The following is a 14,518-nucleotide window of genomic DNA, read 5'->3' on the forward strand; positions in this document are numbered from 1 at the left end:
CCCAATATCAATTTTCCCTTCTTGTCCTCCAAGGGACATATGTTCACCTTTCCTGCTTTATATAATTATAAAAACTTTTACTATCTGCATTTATATTTTGTGCTAGTTTATTTTCATAATCTATCTTCCCTTTCTTTATTGCTTGCTTTGTGGTTCTTTTTTGCTTTTTAAAGTTTTCCCAATCTTCCAGTTTCCCACTACTCTTGGTGACTGTGTATGCACAAGCTTTCAGCTTGATGCCTTACTTTATTTCCTTAGTTATTGATGGCTGGCTCTCCCACCCTTACTGTCCTTGCTTTTAACTGGAATATACTTTTGTTGAGCGCCATGAAAAATCTCTTTGAAAGTTTTCCACTGTTCCTCAACCTGTGTTCCCAATCTACCCTATCCAATTCCTCCCACATGCTGTTGTAATCTCCCTTGTTTCGTCATAATACACTGGTTTTAGATCAAAATAATTGCACTCCCCATTTGTATGAGAAATTCAATCATACTGTGATCACTCTTTTCAAGAGGATCCCTAACAACAGGATTGCTAGTTTTACCTGTCTTATTGTATGGGACTAGATCCAAGATAGCACATTCCCTTGTAGGTTCAGTAACATGCTGTTCCAGAAAGCCATCATGGATGCATTCTATGAAGTCTTCCTCAAGACGGCCTCGACCAACTTGATTCACCCAATCTATGTGCAAGTTAACGTCCCCCATGATAACTGCAGTTCCATTCTTACGTGCCTCGGATATTTCTTGGTTTATTGCCTGTGCCACTGTAATGTTATTATTCGGTAGCCTATAGTTAACTCCCATCAGTGATTTTCCCTCCTTACTATTCCTAACCTCTACCTAGATGGATTCAATATTCTGCTCCTTAGATCTTATATCATCTATCGCCCTGATCTCATCCCTAATTAAGATGTTACCACACCTCCCTTACCTTCCTGCCTATCCTTCTGTATTCCCTGATATCCTTGGATATTTAATTCCCAATCCTCTCTTCCCTGCAATCATGTCAGTGTAATAGCCACTAAATCATACCCCTTTGTACTGATTTGTGCCACAAGTTTACTGACCTTATTTCAAATGCTATAGGCATTCAGTGAAAGTGCTCTTACACTCATTGAGCTTTTAAAATCTAGTCATCTTTGTCCCTTTTGCACTTGATTTCTCTGTACTCCACCCTTACTTTTCTCTTTTTTAACTTTTGCTTTAACTTATCTTTATCCACACTTTTCTCTTTTACTTTATCTGTTGAACCCACCTCACTGCTATTTGCTTTAAAGCCCTATCCACAGCCCTAGTTATGAGACTTGCCAGGATCCAAGTCCCATCACAATTCAGGTGGAGCCTGTCCCAATGGAAAGCATATTATTGGCAAGTTTGCCCTCATATTTCATCTTTTCCCTTCTTACAGCTTTTTAGATGCCTTTTGTTGGATTTTAAAAGCTTCCTAATCATCCAAATTCCCACTCACTTTTGCTACCTTATATGCCCTTTCCTTGGTTTTTATGCAATCCTTAGCTTCCCTTGTCAGCCATGGTTGCCTACCACCACCATTTAAGAACAAATTTCACAACACATGCCAGTGATAATAAACCTGATTCTGAGGGACATATCTATCCTGTGCCTTGTGAACTATTCCCAGAGACTTGAGCCACTTCTGTTCTGCTGTCATCCCCCCCCCCCACCATCTGCCTTCAATGCACCTGGGCAAGCTCCTCTCTGGCCTCTGGAATTTCCTTTATTCCATTAAGGGTGAAAGGTGAAATGTTTAAGTGGGGACACAAGGTGGAACTTCTTCACTCAGAGGGTGGTGAGAGTGTGGAAGGAGCTGCCATCAAAAGTGGTGGATCACAACATTTAAGAGAAGTTTGGATGGGTTGTAGATACAAGAGATATGGAGGGCCGTGGTCCAAATGCGGGTTGGTGGGACTAGGCAGAATAACCGACGGGCGGTGGGTCTTTTTATGTGCTGTAGTGCTCCATGACGCATTGACTCCATTCACCGGAGGAGGTGGACATAACTGGGAAAGATGGGATTTCGCCCACGGAGAGAAGACGAACACAGATCGACGCTGAGGGCTGAGGAAACTCCGGCTAACGTCGCACTGTGGGCGGCATCCCCACTCGCCCAGCCCCTCTTGCTGATTAGCTCGACAGCCTGCCAATGCCACGGGCTCTCCGTCCCGCATCGCTCCTCCTCGGTGCTCGCCTGGCTCACCACGAACCGTCTAACACACACAAAATGCGGGATGAACTCAGCAGGCCAGGCGGTGAACAGCCGACGTTTCGGGCCGAGACCCCGCATCGGGATTGGCGGGGTCTGGTCTCTAGGCCGCGGCCGCTCCGCGCTCTCTTTAATCGCGCAGGCCCGGCGGGGCTTCAGTTAGTCCCGCCCAGCCCTGCTGTTGCCCCGCCTCCCCCGCGCTGCCGTACGCCTCGCGCCCGCCTCGCGCTCTGCTCCCCCTTCCGGCCGGCAGGTGACAGCGAACATGGCGGCAGGCGGAGAGTGCTACCTGGGCATCGACCTCAGCACGCAGCAGGTGAGGCGCGCTCGGGCGAACCCTCCCCGCCCATTGGTTTCCGCTTCCTCACCGGCTTCCTGGGCATCTGCAGGTGGTGGTGGTCCACGATGGCAGATTATCAACTACTGCGTGCAGGGCGGGTCGTGTAACCCGTGGTTAGGGATCAGTCTGGTGTTAGGGAGGAAAGGAGAGGATGGAGGTGGGGTATGGACCTGGTGTAAGTCATCGGGTTAAGGAAGGTTCGGACAGGACGGGCTAGAGGCGCTGTTAGTGGTGTTGGAATAGGGTACTCTAGGGTAGTAATCTCTGGGTTGATGCTTACTCCAAGGGATAGTGAGGGTAAGAACATGTGCCTGCTGAATTGGTGCAGGTGGCAGGGTTTCAGATTACTGGTTCATTGGGATCTCTTCTGAAGTCAAGTCACTTTTTATTGTCATTTCGACCATAACTGCTGGTACAGTACATAGTAAAAATGAGACAACGTTTTTCAGGACCATGGTGTTACATGACACAGTACAAAAACTAGACTGAACTATGTAAAAAATAACACAGAAAAAACACTAGACTACAGACCTACTCAGGACTGCATAAAGTGCACAAAACAGTGCAGGCATTACAATAACTAATAAACAGGACAATAAAGCAGTAAGGTGAAGGTATGACCTGTACAAAAGGAACAGGTTGCTCCTGAACCCAAAGGGGATCAATATGCTTGTGCAAGTTTCGCTAAAGGCTGTTGAGGAGGGTTTAAATTAGTTTGGTAGGGGGAATGTGAATCAGAGTGATAGGGCTGACGATGGGGCAGTTCATATACAACCAGTCCCGTGTAGTGAGACTGTAGGAGGGTCAAGCAGTTGATAGGACAAAATTGCGGTCAGTGGGATGAGTTAAAGTGTAACAGGGAGCCAGACTGAAAAAGGGTGATGAGTACAGGACTGAAGCTGTTACATTGAATGCACACAATAATTGGAATAAGGTAGATAATTTGGTAGTGCAGTTAAAGATTGACAGATATGTTGTAGGCATCACAGAGTTGTGGTTGAAAGAAGATCATAGTTGGGAGCTTAACATTCAAGGATACACATTATATTGAAAGATCAGGCAGATAGGCAGAAGGGGTGGTGTGGTTTGGCTCTTGTAATAAAATGAAGCCAAATCCTTGGCAAGAGGTGTCAAAGGATTTGTAGGTAGAATCCTTGTAGGTAGAGTTAAGAAATTGCAATGTTGAAAAGACCCTGTTGGGAGTTATACATGGGCCTCTGAACAGTAACCAACATGTGGGCTACAAATTACAATGGGAGATAGAAATAACACGTACAACAGGCATATGTTGTGACAGTCATGGAGGTTTTCAATATGCAGGTAGATTGGGAAAGCCAGGTTGGTGCTGAATCCCAAGCAAGGGAATTTGTAGAATGCCCATGAGATGAGGTTTCGTGTTACCCAAAGGCACATGATAAAGTAATCCAAATTCAACATGGTTTCCTTAAGGGGAAACATTGCTTGACAAATCTGTCGGAGTTCTGTGAGGAATTAACAAGCAGGATAGACAAAGGAGAATCAGTGGATGTAGTGTACTTGGATTTTCAGAAGACCTTTTGACGAGGTGCCACGCATGAGGCTGCTTAACAAGATAAGGGCCCATGATATTACAGGAAAGAAACCAGCATGGCTAGAAAATTGGCTCTCTGGCCGGAGGCGAAGAGTGGGAATAAAGGGGACCTTTACTGGTTGGCTGCTGGTGATTAGTGGTGTGTCGCAGGTGTTGGTGTCAGGACTGCTTCTTTTCACTGCATAGGCCAGAGATTTGGATAATGGAATTGATGGCTTTGTGGCCAGGTTTGCAGTTAATACAAAGGTAAGTGGAGGTTCAGGTAGTGTTGACGAAGCAGGGTGGTTGCATAAGAACATACACCGATTGGGAGAATGGGCAAAGAAGTGGCAGACAGAATGTAGTGTAGGGAAGTGCATAGTCATGCACTTTGGCAGAAGAAATAAAGATGAGATTTTTGAATTTTCTTCCCATTTAGGAAATAGTTCACAAGTGCAAAGGGACTTGGAGTCCTAAAGGTTAATTTCCAGGTTGAGTTGGTGTTAAGGAAGGCAATTGTAATGTTAACATTCATTTTGTGAGGACTAGAATACAAGAGCAAGGATGTAATATTGAGGTTTTATAAGACATTGGTCAGACCACACTTTGAATGTTGTGAGCAGTTCTGAGCTAAGAAAAGATGTGCTAGTATTGGAGAAGGTCCAGAGGTGATTCCATAGACTATAAGACATAGGAGCAGAATTAGGCTATCTGGCTGACCCATCGAGTCTCCTCTGCAATTCAATCATGGCCGATCCTGTTTTCTACCTCCTCCTCAACCCCAGTTCCCAGCCTTCTCCCCGTAACCTTTGATGCCATGTCCAATCAAGAACCTATCAATCTGTGCCTTAACTACACTCAACGACTTGGCCTCCACAGCTTTATGTGGCAACAAATTCCACAAATTCACCACCCTTTGGCTAAAGAAATTTCTCTGCATCTCCGTTTTGAAAGGGTGCCCCTCTATCCTGAGGCTATGCCTTCTTGTCCTAGACTCTCCCACCATGGGAAACATCCTTTCCACATCTACTCTGTCTGGGCCTTTCAATATTTGAGAGTTTTCAATGAGATCCCCCACTTACCCTTCTGAATTCCAGTGCGTACAGACCCAGAGCCATCAAACGTTCTTTGTATGATAACCTTTTCATTCCTGGAATCATCCTGTGAACCTCTTCTGGACCCCCTCCAATGTCAGCACATCTTTTCTAAGATGAGGAGCCCAAAACTGTTCACAATACTCAAGGTGAGACCTCACCAGTGCCTTAAAGCCTCAGCATCACATCCTTGCTCTTATCTTCTAGGCCTCATGAAATGAATTCTAACATGGCATTTGCTTTCCTCCTCACCAACTCAACTTGCAAGCTAACCTTTAGCATGTTCTGCACAAGGATTCCCAAGTCCCTCTGCATCTCAGATTCCTGGATTTTCTCCCTGTTTAGAAAATAGTCTACACATTTATTTCTACTACTAAAGTGCATGACCATGCATTTTCCAACATTGTATTTCATTTGCCACTTTTTTTGCCCATTCTCCTACTCTGTACAAGTCCTCAGCACAGTATCCTACCTGTTTTCTCAACATTACCTACCCCTCCACCAATCTTCGTATCAGACTTGGCAACAAAGCCATCTATCTATTGCATCATCTAAATCATTTACATACAGCATAAACAGAAGTGGTCCCAACACAACCTCTGCGGAGCACTACTAGTCACTGGCAGCCAACCAGAAAAGGATCCTTTTATTCCCACTCATTGCCTCCTACCAATCAGCCAATGCTCTAGCCATGTTAGTAACTTTCCTGTAATACCATAAGCTCTTAACTTAGTTAGCAGCCTTATGTGTGGCAAAGGCCTTGTCAAAGGCCTTCTAAAAGTAAAAATATACAACATCCACTGCATCTATCCTACTTGTAATCTCCTCAAAGAATTCCAACAGGTTTGTCAGGTAGGACTTTCCCTGAAGGAAACCATCTTCTCAACCACTGAGGTCAGGCTAACTGGTCTAAAATTTCCTTTCTGCTGCATTCCTCTCTTAAGATTCACATGAATGATCCCAGGAACAAAGGGGTTAACATAGGAGGATCATTTAGATCATATATGTCAAACTCAAGGCCCGTGGGCCAAATCCGGCCCGCGGTGGAATTATCTTTGGCCCGCAAGATAATATCTAATTACTATTAAAGCTGGCCCCAGTAATCGAAGCGCCTATGGCGTATGATATGGCTATTGCTGAGTTTATTCAGGTACCAGGTTTTCAGGGTTTTTAGTGTTTATTCGGCAGTCTTGCTCGGCAGTCTTCTTCATAAGAAACGGAATTTGTAAAGTGAAACACTTTGTAGTTATAGCAGACACTGAGACACATGAGAGCAGGCTGAAAAAACGGAGGCAACGAAAGCTGCGTTCGCACGCGTCCGACTGATCCAGCCCGCATGAAGCTGCATTTTGCTCAATCCGGCCCATGACCTAAAATGAGTTTGACACCCCTGATTTAGATGGTCTGTACTTGACAGATTTAGAAAAATGATGGGGAGGATCTCATTGAAACCTAAATATTGCAAGTCTAGATAGTGTGGATGTGGAGATGATGTTTCCTATAGTGGGAGAGTCTAGGACCAGAGGGCACAGCCTCAGAATAGAGGGATGACTATTTAGAACAGAGATGAGGAAACATTTCTTCAGCTAGAGAATCTGTGGAATTCATTGTGACAGATGGCTGTGCAGGCCAAGTTATTGGCTATATTTAAGGCAGAGGTTGATAGTTTCTTGATTATTCAAAGGCTATGAGGAGAGCGCAAGAGAATGGGGTAGAGTGGGATAATGAGTCAGCCATGATTGAATGGCAGAACAGACTTGATGGGACTGAATGGCCTAATTCTGCTCTTGAGTATTATAATGTTATTAAAGTTTTGGTTGCGGATTGGGTTAAATTAATTTGGGGTGTAGACTGGGGTGAATTGGATGTTTTGAATTAATTAAATAAAGTTTGTTATCAAACCCTCTTTCTTATCTTGTATATTTGACTATGGTCACTCTCATTTTTTTCACTAGTGGGAGCGTCAGGAACAAGGACACACAAATACAAAATAAGGGGTCTATGCTTCTGTTACACCACTAGCCACAAGCTTCCAGTCAGAAAAAAAACAACCCTTGTGATCATCATCTGTCTGTTCTGAATCTTGTTTGCTAACCTGCCTTGGATTCCAGGTGCAGTAAACCTTTGGACCAGTTTCCCCAAGTGGATCATGGTCAAAGGCTTTATTAAAGTCTATGGTATGGAAGCTATTGGAAAAATATTGTGAGGGACAGGATTAATTTATAGAGTGACTGTATGAATCCTGTCTCTTCAACCACTCTGCACTCACATATTTTGTTATCTCTTTGAAAAACTGAATCATATAGCAAAGAGAAAGGATTCATATAGCAAAGCTGTGCTGACTATCTTTGAATAGTCCCTCTAAAGATTAATCCTATCGTTTACAACATTTTTCCAATAGCTTCCATACCACATGACAGGAGCAGAATTGGCCCACTGGGTCTATGAGTCTGCTTCATCATTTGATACCCCCTCAATCCCACTTTTCTGCCTTCTCCCTGTAACTTTTGAGGCCTTTGCTAATCAAGAACCTATCAACCTCTGCTGTAAATATACCCAGTGACTTGGCCTCCACAACTGTCTGTGGCAATGAATTTTGCAGGTTCACCACCTTCTAGCTAAAGAAGTTCCTCCTCTGATCTAAAGGAATGTCCTCCTATTTTGAGGCTGTGCCCTCTCGTACTAGAATCCCTCACTATAGGAAACATCCTCTCCACATCCAGTCTATCTAGGCCCTTCAATATATGGTAGGTATGAATGAGTTATGCTTTTAAACTCTAGCGAGTATAGCCTCAGATCCATTAAATATGTTAATCCTTTCATTCCTGGGATTACTCCCATAAACCTCCCCTGGACCCTTAATAATACCAGCACATCCTTTCTTAGTTATGTGGCCCAGACTGCACAAAATACTCCAAGTGTGGCCTAACCAATGTCTTTAAACTTAATTTAGGGTTATAATTACCTATCTTAGTCCACTGTCCTTGTTGAATATCACTGACTCTCCTCCAGTTATATGGCGCCTCACCTGTGGCCAACAAAGATTTATAAATCTCAACCTAGTACTCAGCAGTCTCCTTCCTGGCTTCCTATGGGAATCTGGGAAATGTCTCATCAAGCTCTGAAGAGTCACCTACATTTTACCCAACTAGGCATCCAATACCTTCTTTAGTCATCTTTCCTCCTCCAGAATTCTGTAACAGTGGTGCACTGATGAGAAATAGTCAATTAATACATTAACCATGTCTTCTAATCCATGCTAGGAAAGTATAAGATTGGAAGATGTAGAATCCTTGTGGGTGGAGTTAAACTGCGAGGGTACAAAGACCCTGTTGGGAGTTGTATAAAGGCCTCTGAACAGTAGCCAAGGTGTCAGATATAAATTACAACGGGAGATAGAAAAGGCATGTGGTAAGGATAATGTTACAATTGTCTTGGGAGATTTCAAGATGCATGTAAGATTGGGAAGATCACGTTGGTGCTGGAATCCAAGAGAGGGAATTTGTAGAATACCTACAAGGTGGCTTTTTAGAGCAGCTTGTGGTTGAACACTCCAGACGATCAGCTATACTAGATTGGCTGTTGTGTAATAAACTAGATTTGATTAGGGAGTTTAAAGTAAAGGTACCCTTAGAGGACAGTGATCATAATAAGTTAGATTATCATTATTACAGAGGAATAAATTGAATTACAGAGAGAGAAGCTGGCCAGAATTGATTGGAAGGGGGCACTAGCAGGGATGATCACAGAATAGCAATGGCTGGAGTTTCTGCGGACGATTCACAAGGGAAGATGAGGCAATTGTTGCTGACAAGGGAAGTCAAAGACAGCATAAAAACAAAAGGGAGGGCATATAGTATAGCAAGAATTAGTGGGAAATTGGAAGAATTGGAAAAAATTAAAAAACCAACAGAAGGCAACTAAAAACTCCTAAGGAGAGAAAAGATGAAATATGAAGGTAAGCTAGCCAATAATATTAAAAAGGATACAAAATGTTTTTTTGCAGATATATAAAGAATAAAAAGGTGAGAGTGGGCATTGGATCACTGGAAAAATGACACTGGAGAGGTAGTAATGAGGGACAAATAAATGATGGATGAATTTAAGTATTTTGCAACAGTCTTCACAGCGGAATGCCAGAAATTCAAGAGTGTTGGGTGGGGGGGGGGGGGGTTGGTGGCAGAAATGAGTGTAGTCTAAGGAGAAGGTGCTTGAAAAGCTGAAAGGTTCTAAGATAGGTAGGTCACCTAGACAAGATAGGCAACATCTCAGATTTCTGAAAGAGCTGAAGATATTGCATTAGCAATGATCTTTCAAGAATCATTAGATTCTGGAATGTTTCCGGAGCACTGGAATATTGCAAATGTCATTGCGTTACAAGGAAGGGAGGGAGGCAGAAGAAAGGAAATTCTTCCCAGTTAGACTGACTTCAGTGGATGGGAAGATGTTGGAGTCCATTATTAAAGACGGGAGTTCGGGGTACTTGAGGCACATGATAAATTAGGCCAAAGTCAGCATAGGGAAAATCTTGCCTAACAAATCTGTTGGAATTCTTTGAGGAAATAACAAGCAGGATAGGCAAAGGAGAGTCATTGGATGCTGTTTACTTGGATTTTCAGAAGGCCTTTGACAAGTTACTGCACTTGAGGCTGCTTAACAAGATAAAAGCCCATGGTATTACTGAAAAGATACTAGCAAGAATAGATGATTGACAGGAGGCAAACAATTGGAACAAAGAGGGCCTATTCTGTTTGGCTGTCAGTGACAAGTGGTGTTCTGCAGGGGTCTGTATTGGGAGTACTTTTCATGTTATATGTCAATGATAAGGATGGCAGAATTGGTGGCTTTGTAGGCAAGTCTGTAGACGATGCAAAGATAGGTGGAGGGGCAGGTAGTGCTGAGGAAGCAGAGGCTCTGCGGAAGAACTTAGATTGGGAGAATGGGCAAAGAAGTGGCAGATGGAATATAGTACAGGAAAGTATATTGTCATGAACTTTGGTAAAAGGAGTAAAGGAAAAGATTATTTTCGAAATGGGGAGAAAATTCAAAAATCAGAGGTTCAAAGAGACTTGGGAGTCTTTGTGCAGGATTCTCTAAAAGTTAACTTGCAGGTTGAGATGATGGTAAGGAAGGTAAATTATGGAACAATTCTTATAACTAATTTCAATAAATGGAGTTGCTGAACAAGCTTTTTTTTCTCTTTCAATGTGTTCTATGTTCAACAGCATCTTTGGCTTACATTTGACACCATTATTGATTAATTAAAAAAAGCTCATGAAAAAGTAACTCTTCAACTATGTTCTGACCTTTTAAAATGTAACCCAGTGCTTTACTTTGACCCTAACTGTTGCATGTAATCTGTGACAGTGGGAGTCTGGCATGTTTCCATTAAAGTGCAGATTCTTTCTGGGGGAAGAAAAAGAACTTAAGAAATTCTGGTTCCTTTTCCGCCTTGTTTTACAATCTCGGACATTGTGATGTAAATTTTGTTAAGTTACCCGAATTGCTGCATGGTTATTTTTGTTCTTAACCATGCCAGCAGTTGAATAAGATAAAAGATATTTCAATTCAAAACAGTGAAGAGTTTCATCTAATTTATTTACAAAGGAGATGTGGATAATGTTTGCCATGACTCGCTCCATCTTGCATCTGTATTCACTTTGAGCTCTGTCTGAATCCCCGACTTTCTTTCTTTCAGTGTAAGCAGTCCTACCCATATATTGGGCTATCCTCTGCAAACATTTTGCCTCCATCATTGTTTTTTCATTTGAGTTTATTGGATCAGGCTGTTGCCTGGAGTTACTGGCAGTTTGCACTCACCTGATCTCAGTCAGACTCTACGTGCTGCAGTCAGGGGTTAAGTTTTGGCAGTGAGCGGGCCGCGAAGTCCCTGCGCTTGGAACATCTCTGACAGAATGTGATGGAAGGCAAATACTAGGGCACTGCTTTGCTTTGGAATAACCTGTAAATAATTTTAACAATTTTTGAGTCCTTCTGATCGTCAGGGTTATTTAACATCTAACAACATTGATGAAAATGATTGCAATACTTAAGATGATGAAAACATATTGAGACACTTGGAAGCATTAAGCTGAAGTGAATAATTACAACTTGCCTTTTACCTCTGAGCCACAGGCTCTACTTAGTTAATGTGATCAATGTGTTATGCCACTAAAGTGGTGAATTAAAGGATTAGATGGAATGTTTCATGGCTCAAGGATATAATGGTAGAATGAATTGGTCATACTTGCATAAACTTTCTCTATGGTTCATTTAGATAATAGTTGATTTATTGCCTTAAGTCTATTTTTAGATTATTACACTATATATAAAACACACAAAACATTGGCTAACCTACAAAAATCTTAAGCACATTTTCAAATTAAACAAAGCTACTATCTTAACTTACAAATCAGTCATAGTAGCTTGTCTTTCCATCTACAGTAGCACATTGATCTTCATTTTGAAGGAAATATGGTTTGCATTCAATCTTGGGTATTTCAGAACATTATAACATTAAATGCAAAATGTTTTCTATTTGAAAACTCATTTTGATGCATTGCCAGAAAGAAGGAAATCATGCCATTGTTATGAACTGCTGTTTGGTTGCAAGACTATGATATCTTAGGCAAGGGATATATGTTTGGTTTGAAGAGATTATTGTGTATAGTTTTAAGTCTTTCTGACACTGTTGATTGTTATTGAGTGTGTCATTCCCTTATCATTCTTACGTTGATTGTTAAACCATTGTATAATTCTCACTGATGGTGTTATTATTTTGGAGCACCTGTCCTGGGCCCAGCAGGTAAGTGCAATTACGAAGAAAGCACACCAGTGCTCCTTACATAGGAGTTTTGCAGAGATTCGGCATGAGGTACAAAAAAAACCTTTGACAAAGTTCTGTAGATATGTAGTGCAGGGTATATTGACTGGCTGCGTCATAGCCTGGTATGGAACACCAATGCCCTTGAATGGAAAATCCTACATAAAGAAGTGGATGCGGTCCAGTCCATCGTAGGTAAAGCCCTCCCCACCATTGAGCACATCTCCACGAAACACTGTCGCAGGAAAGCAGCATTTCATCATCAGGGACCTCCACCACCCAGGACATGCTCTCTTTTTGCTGCTGTCTTCAGGAAGGAGGTACAGGAGCCTCAGGACTCATACCACCAGGTTCAGGATCAGTTATTATCACTCAACTATCAGGCTCTTGAACCAAAGGGGATGGCTTCACTTGCCCCATCATTGAAATGTTCCCACAACCAATGGACTCACTTTCAAGGACTCTTCATATCAAGTTCTTGATATTTAATGCTTATTTATTTATTAATCTTATTTCTTCCTTTTTATTCTTGAAGAGTTTGTTTTCTTCTGCACTCTGGTTGAGCACTCATGTTGGGCAGTCTTTCATTGATTTTATTATGGTTTTGGATTTATTGAGTGTGTGCCTGCAAGAAAGGTGCATCTGAGGATTCTATATGGTGACATATGTACTTTGATAATAAATTTACTTTGAACTTTTTGAACTTTTCTAACTTTTTAATAGCTTCTCTGTTTAATAATTGTGATCAGTCCTTTTTCCAAAATCGCCAAAATCGCCAAAATAATTAAATGTTACATTTTGTTCCCGTTATATGATGACCCAAGTTATTATTGTTTAGCTGACTAGTAAATGTTAGCTGTACGTGTATAATAAGCATGAATTTCCTCAGCCTCAAATATCCTTTGGATAACACTATTTCCAAGTTGTATCATTCTGCTTATAGATAGAAACAGCATATTTGCACAGCACGGTTTTATCTTATCAGCCTCATGATTCTATCAGCTCAGCTGTTGTTCAACCTTGATACTGTTTTCACCTTGAGCTTAACTAAATATACTCTTCATGGACTCTGGAAAGTTGTTTGTCTATATCTTTACCCCTTCCTCACTGATGTTTAATGTTAGTGTTTGCCTTGATTACCTCACTAGTTGTTACCCGGACTTATTCACCATCTTTTGCTGGCGATTTACTGAAGATTCCTTTGAATAACAGGCTGCTTTAAAAAGAATATAGGCTCATGTTTATCTTGCTAAACATTTCCTGTCCATATACACTACCTGTCCAAATATCTTGTAAATGTAATTTTACCCTCCTCTACATTTTCCTCTGACAGCGTGTTCCAGATATATCCAGCATGTACTGTGTACAGAACTTGCTGCTGACAACCCCTTCACTTCTTCCCTCATCACCTTAAACCTATGCTCTATAGTTTTAAACTCTCCTACCATGGAAAAAAAAGCCTGTGACCATCCACCTTATCTATGCCTGTCATGATTTTATAAACTGCTATAATCTCACTTCTCAGCTTCTTTTGCTCCTGGAAAAACAATTCTAGTCTATCTAGCCTTTCCTCATAACTCAAACTCTCCACTCCTGACATCTTTGTGAACCTTTACTGCATCTGCTCTAGTGTAATCACATCCTTTCTATAGTATGGCCACTGGAACAGCTTCAATATTCCTTGTGCAGTCTCTTCAGTTTGTGTTGTACAAAAGTAAGATGATGTCTCAACTCTTGTACTCACTTCAAAGTTCAAAGTAAATTTATTATCAAGGTACATATATGTCACAATATACAACTCTGTATTCATTTCCTTGCGAGCGTACTCAATAATAACCATAGTAGAATCAATGAAAGGCCGCACCAATCGTTTAACCAGTGTGCAAAAAGAAATAATAATAAACTTACAACGAATTTACTACAAAGCTTAAGACAATCTGACAAACAGTTCAATAGTAAAAATATAGCAGGCAATAAAGACTTTTGCTATGCCCATATTAATGTATTCTTTTGACATAATCTCTTGGTCTGAAATCGATCTGGATAACTTGCAAAGAAAAATAAGAATTGAAATGACGAATTTTAGAAAACTTGAACACACTTAGATTAACACTACCTAAGACAGGAGCAAGAGGAATAACAGACATAAATGTACACAACAGTCAGATAAAACTTGTAAGGACAAGTTTTCATCAACAAAAACAGGATTCAGCACTCCGCACGGGCATATGTGATTCTGATAAAAAGTACACACCACTAAACGTAAGTGAAAGCACCACCCAGAAAAATTAATTTATTATTACTATAGAAGAAAATGTTAGCCAATGGAAGAGCGTGGAAGACATCCCCATGATCTGAGCAGACTAGATGTGGACAAGGAAGCGTCGAGCACTTAGCTCAGAGTTCAAAACACTTCCCAGTGAACAGAGCAGTTACTTGTGGCGGTACAGGACCAGGTGGTTAACACAAAAAAAAAATCAAAACTGCA

At 41.5% G+C, this 14,518-nt stretch overlaps 1 protein-coding gene across 3 annotated transcripts in view; it reads left to right on the forward strand.

The window, feature by feature from the left end:
- xylb (xylulokinase homolog (H. influenzae)) overlaps positions 1-14,518 on the forward strand; it is a 318,901-nt gene that overhangs the window by 26,796 nt on the left and 277,587 nt on the right. For 2 of the 3 annotated variants that reach the window (XM_073054966.1, XM_073054968.1), the window contains exon 1: positions 2,450-2,540. The exons of the other annotated variant lie outside the window; for it this stretch is intronic. In XM_073054966.1, the coding sequence (XP_072911067.1) occupies positions 2,490-2,540 (51 nt within the window). In that variant the 5' untranslated portion in view covers positions 2,450-2,489. Of the gene's footprint in view, positions 1-2,449; positions 2,541-14,518 lie in introns of those variants that run through there. 3 annotated transcript variants of the gene reach the window in all.

This window comes from Hemitrygon akajei, chromosome 8 (assembly GCF_048418815.1).
Source record: "Hemitrygon akajei chromosome 8, sHemAka1.3, whole genome shotgun sequence".
NCBI classification, from domain to species: Eukaryota; Metazoa; Chordata; class Chondrichthyes; order Myliobatiformes; family Dasyatidae; genus Hemitrygon; species Hemitrygon akajei.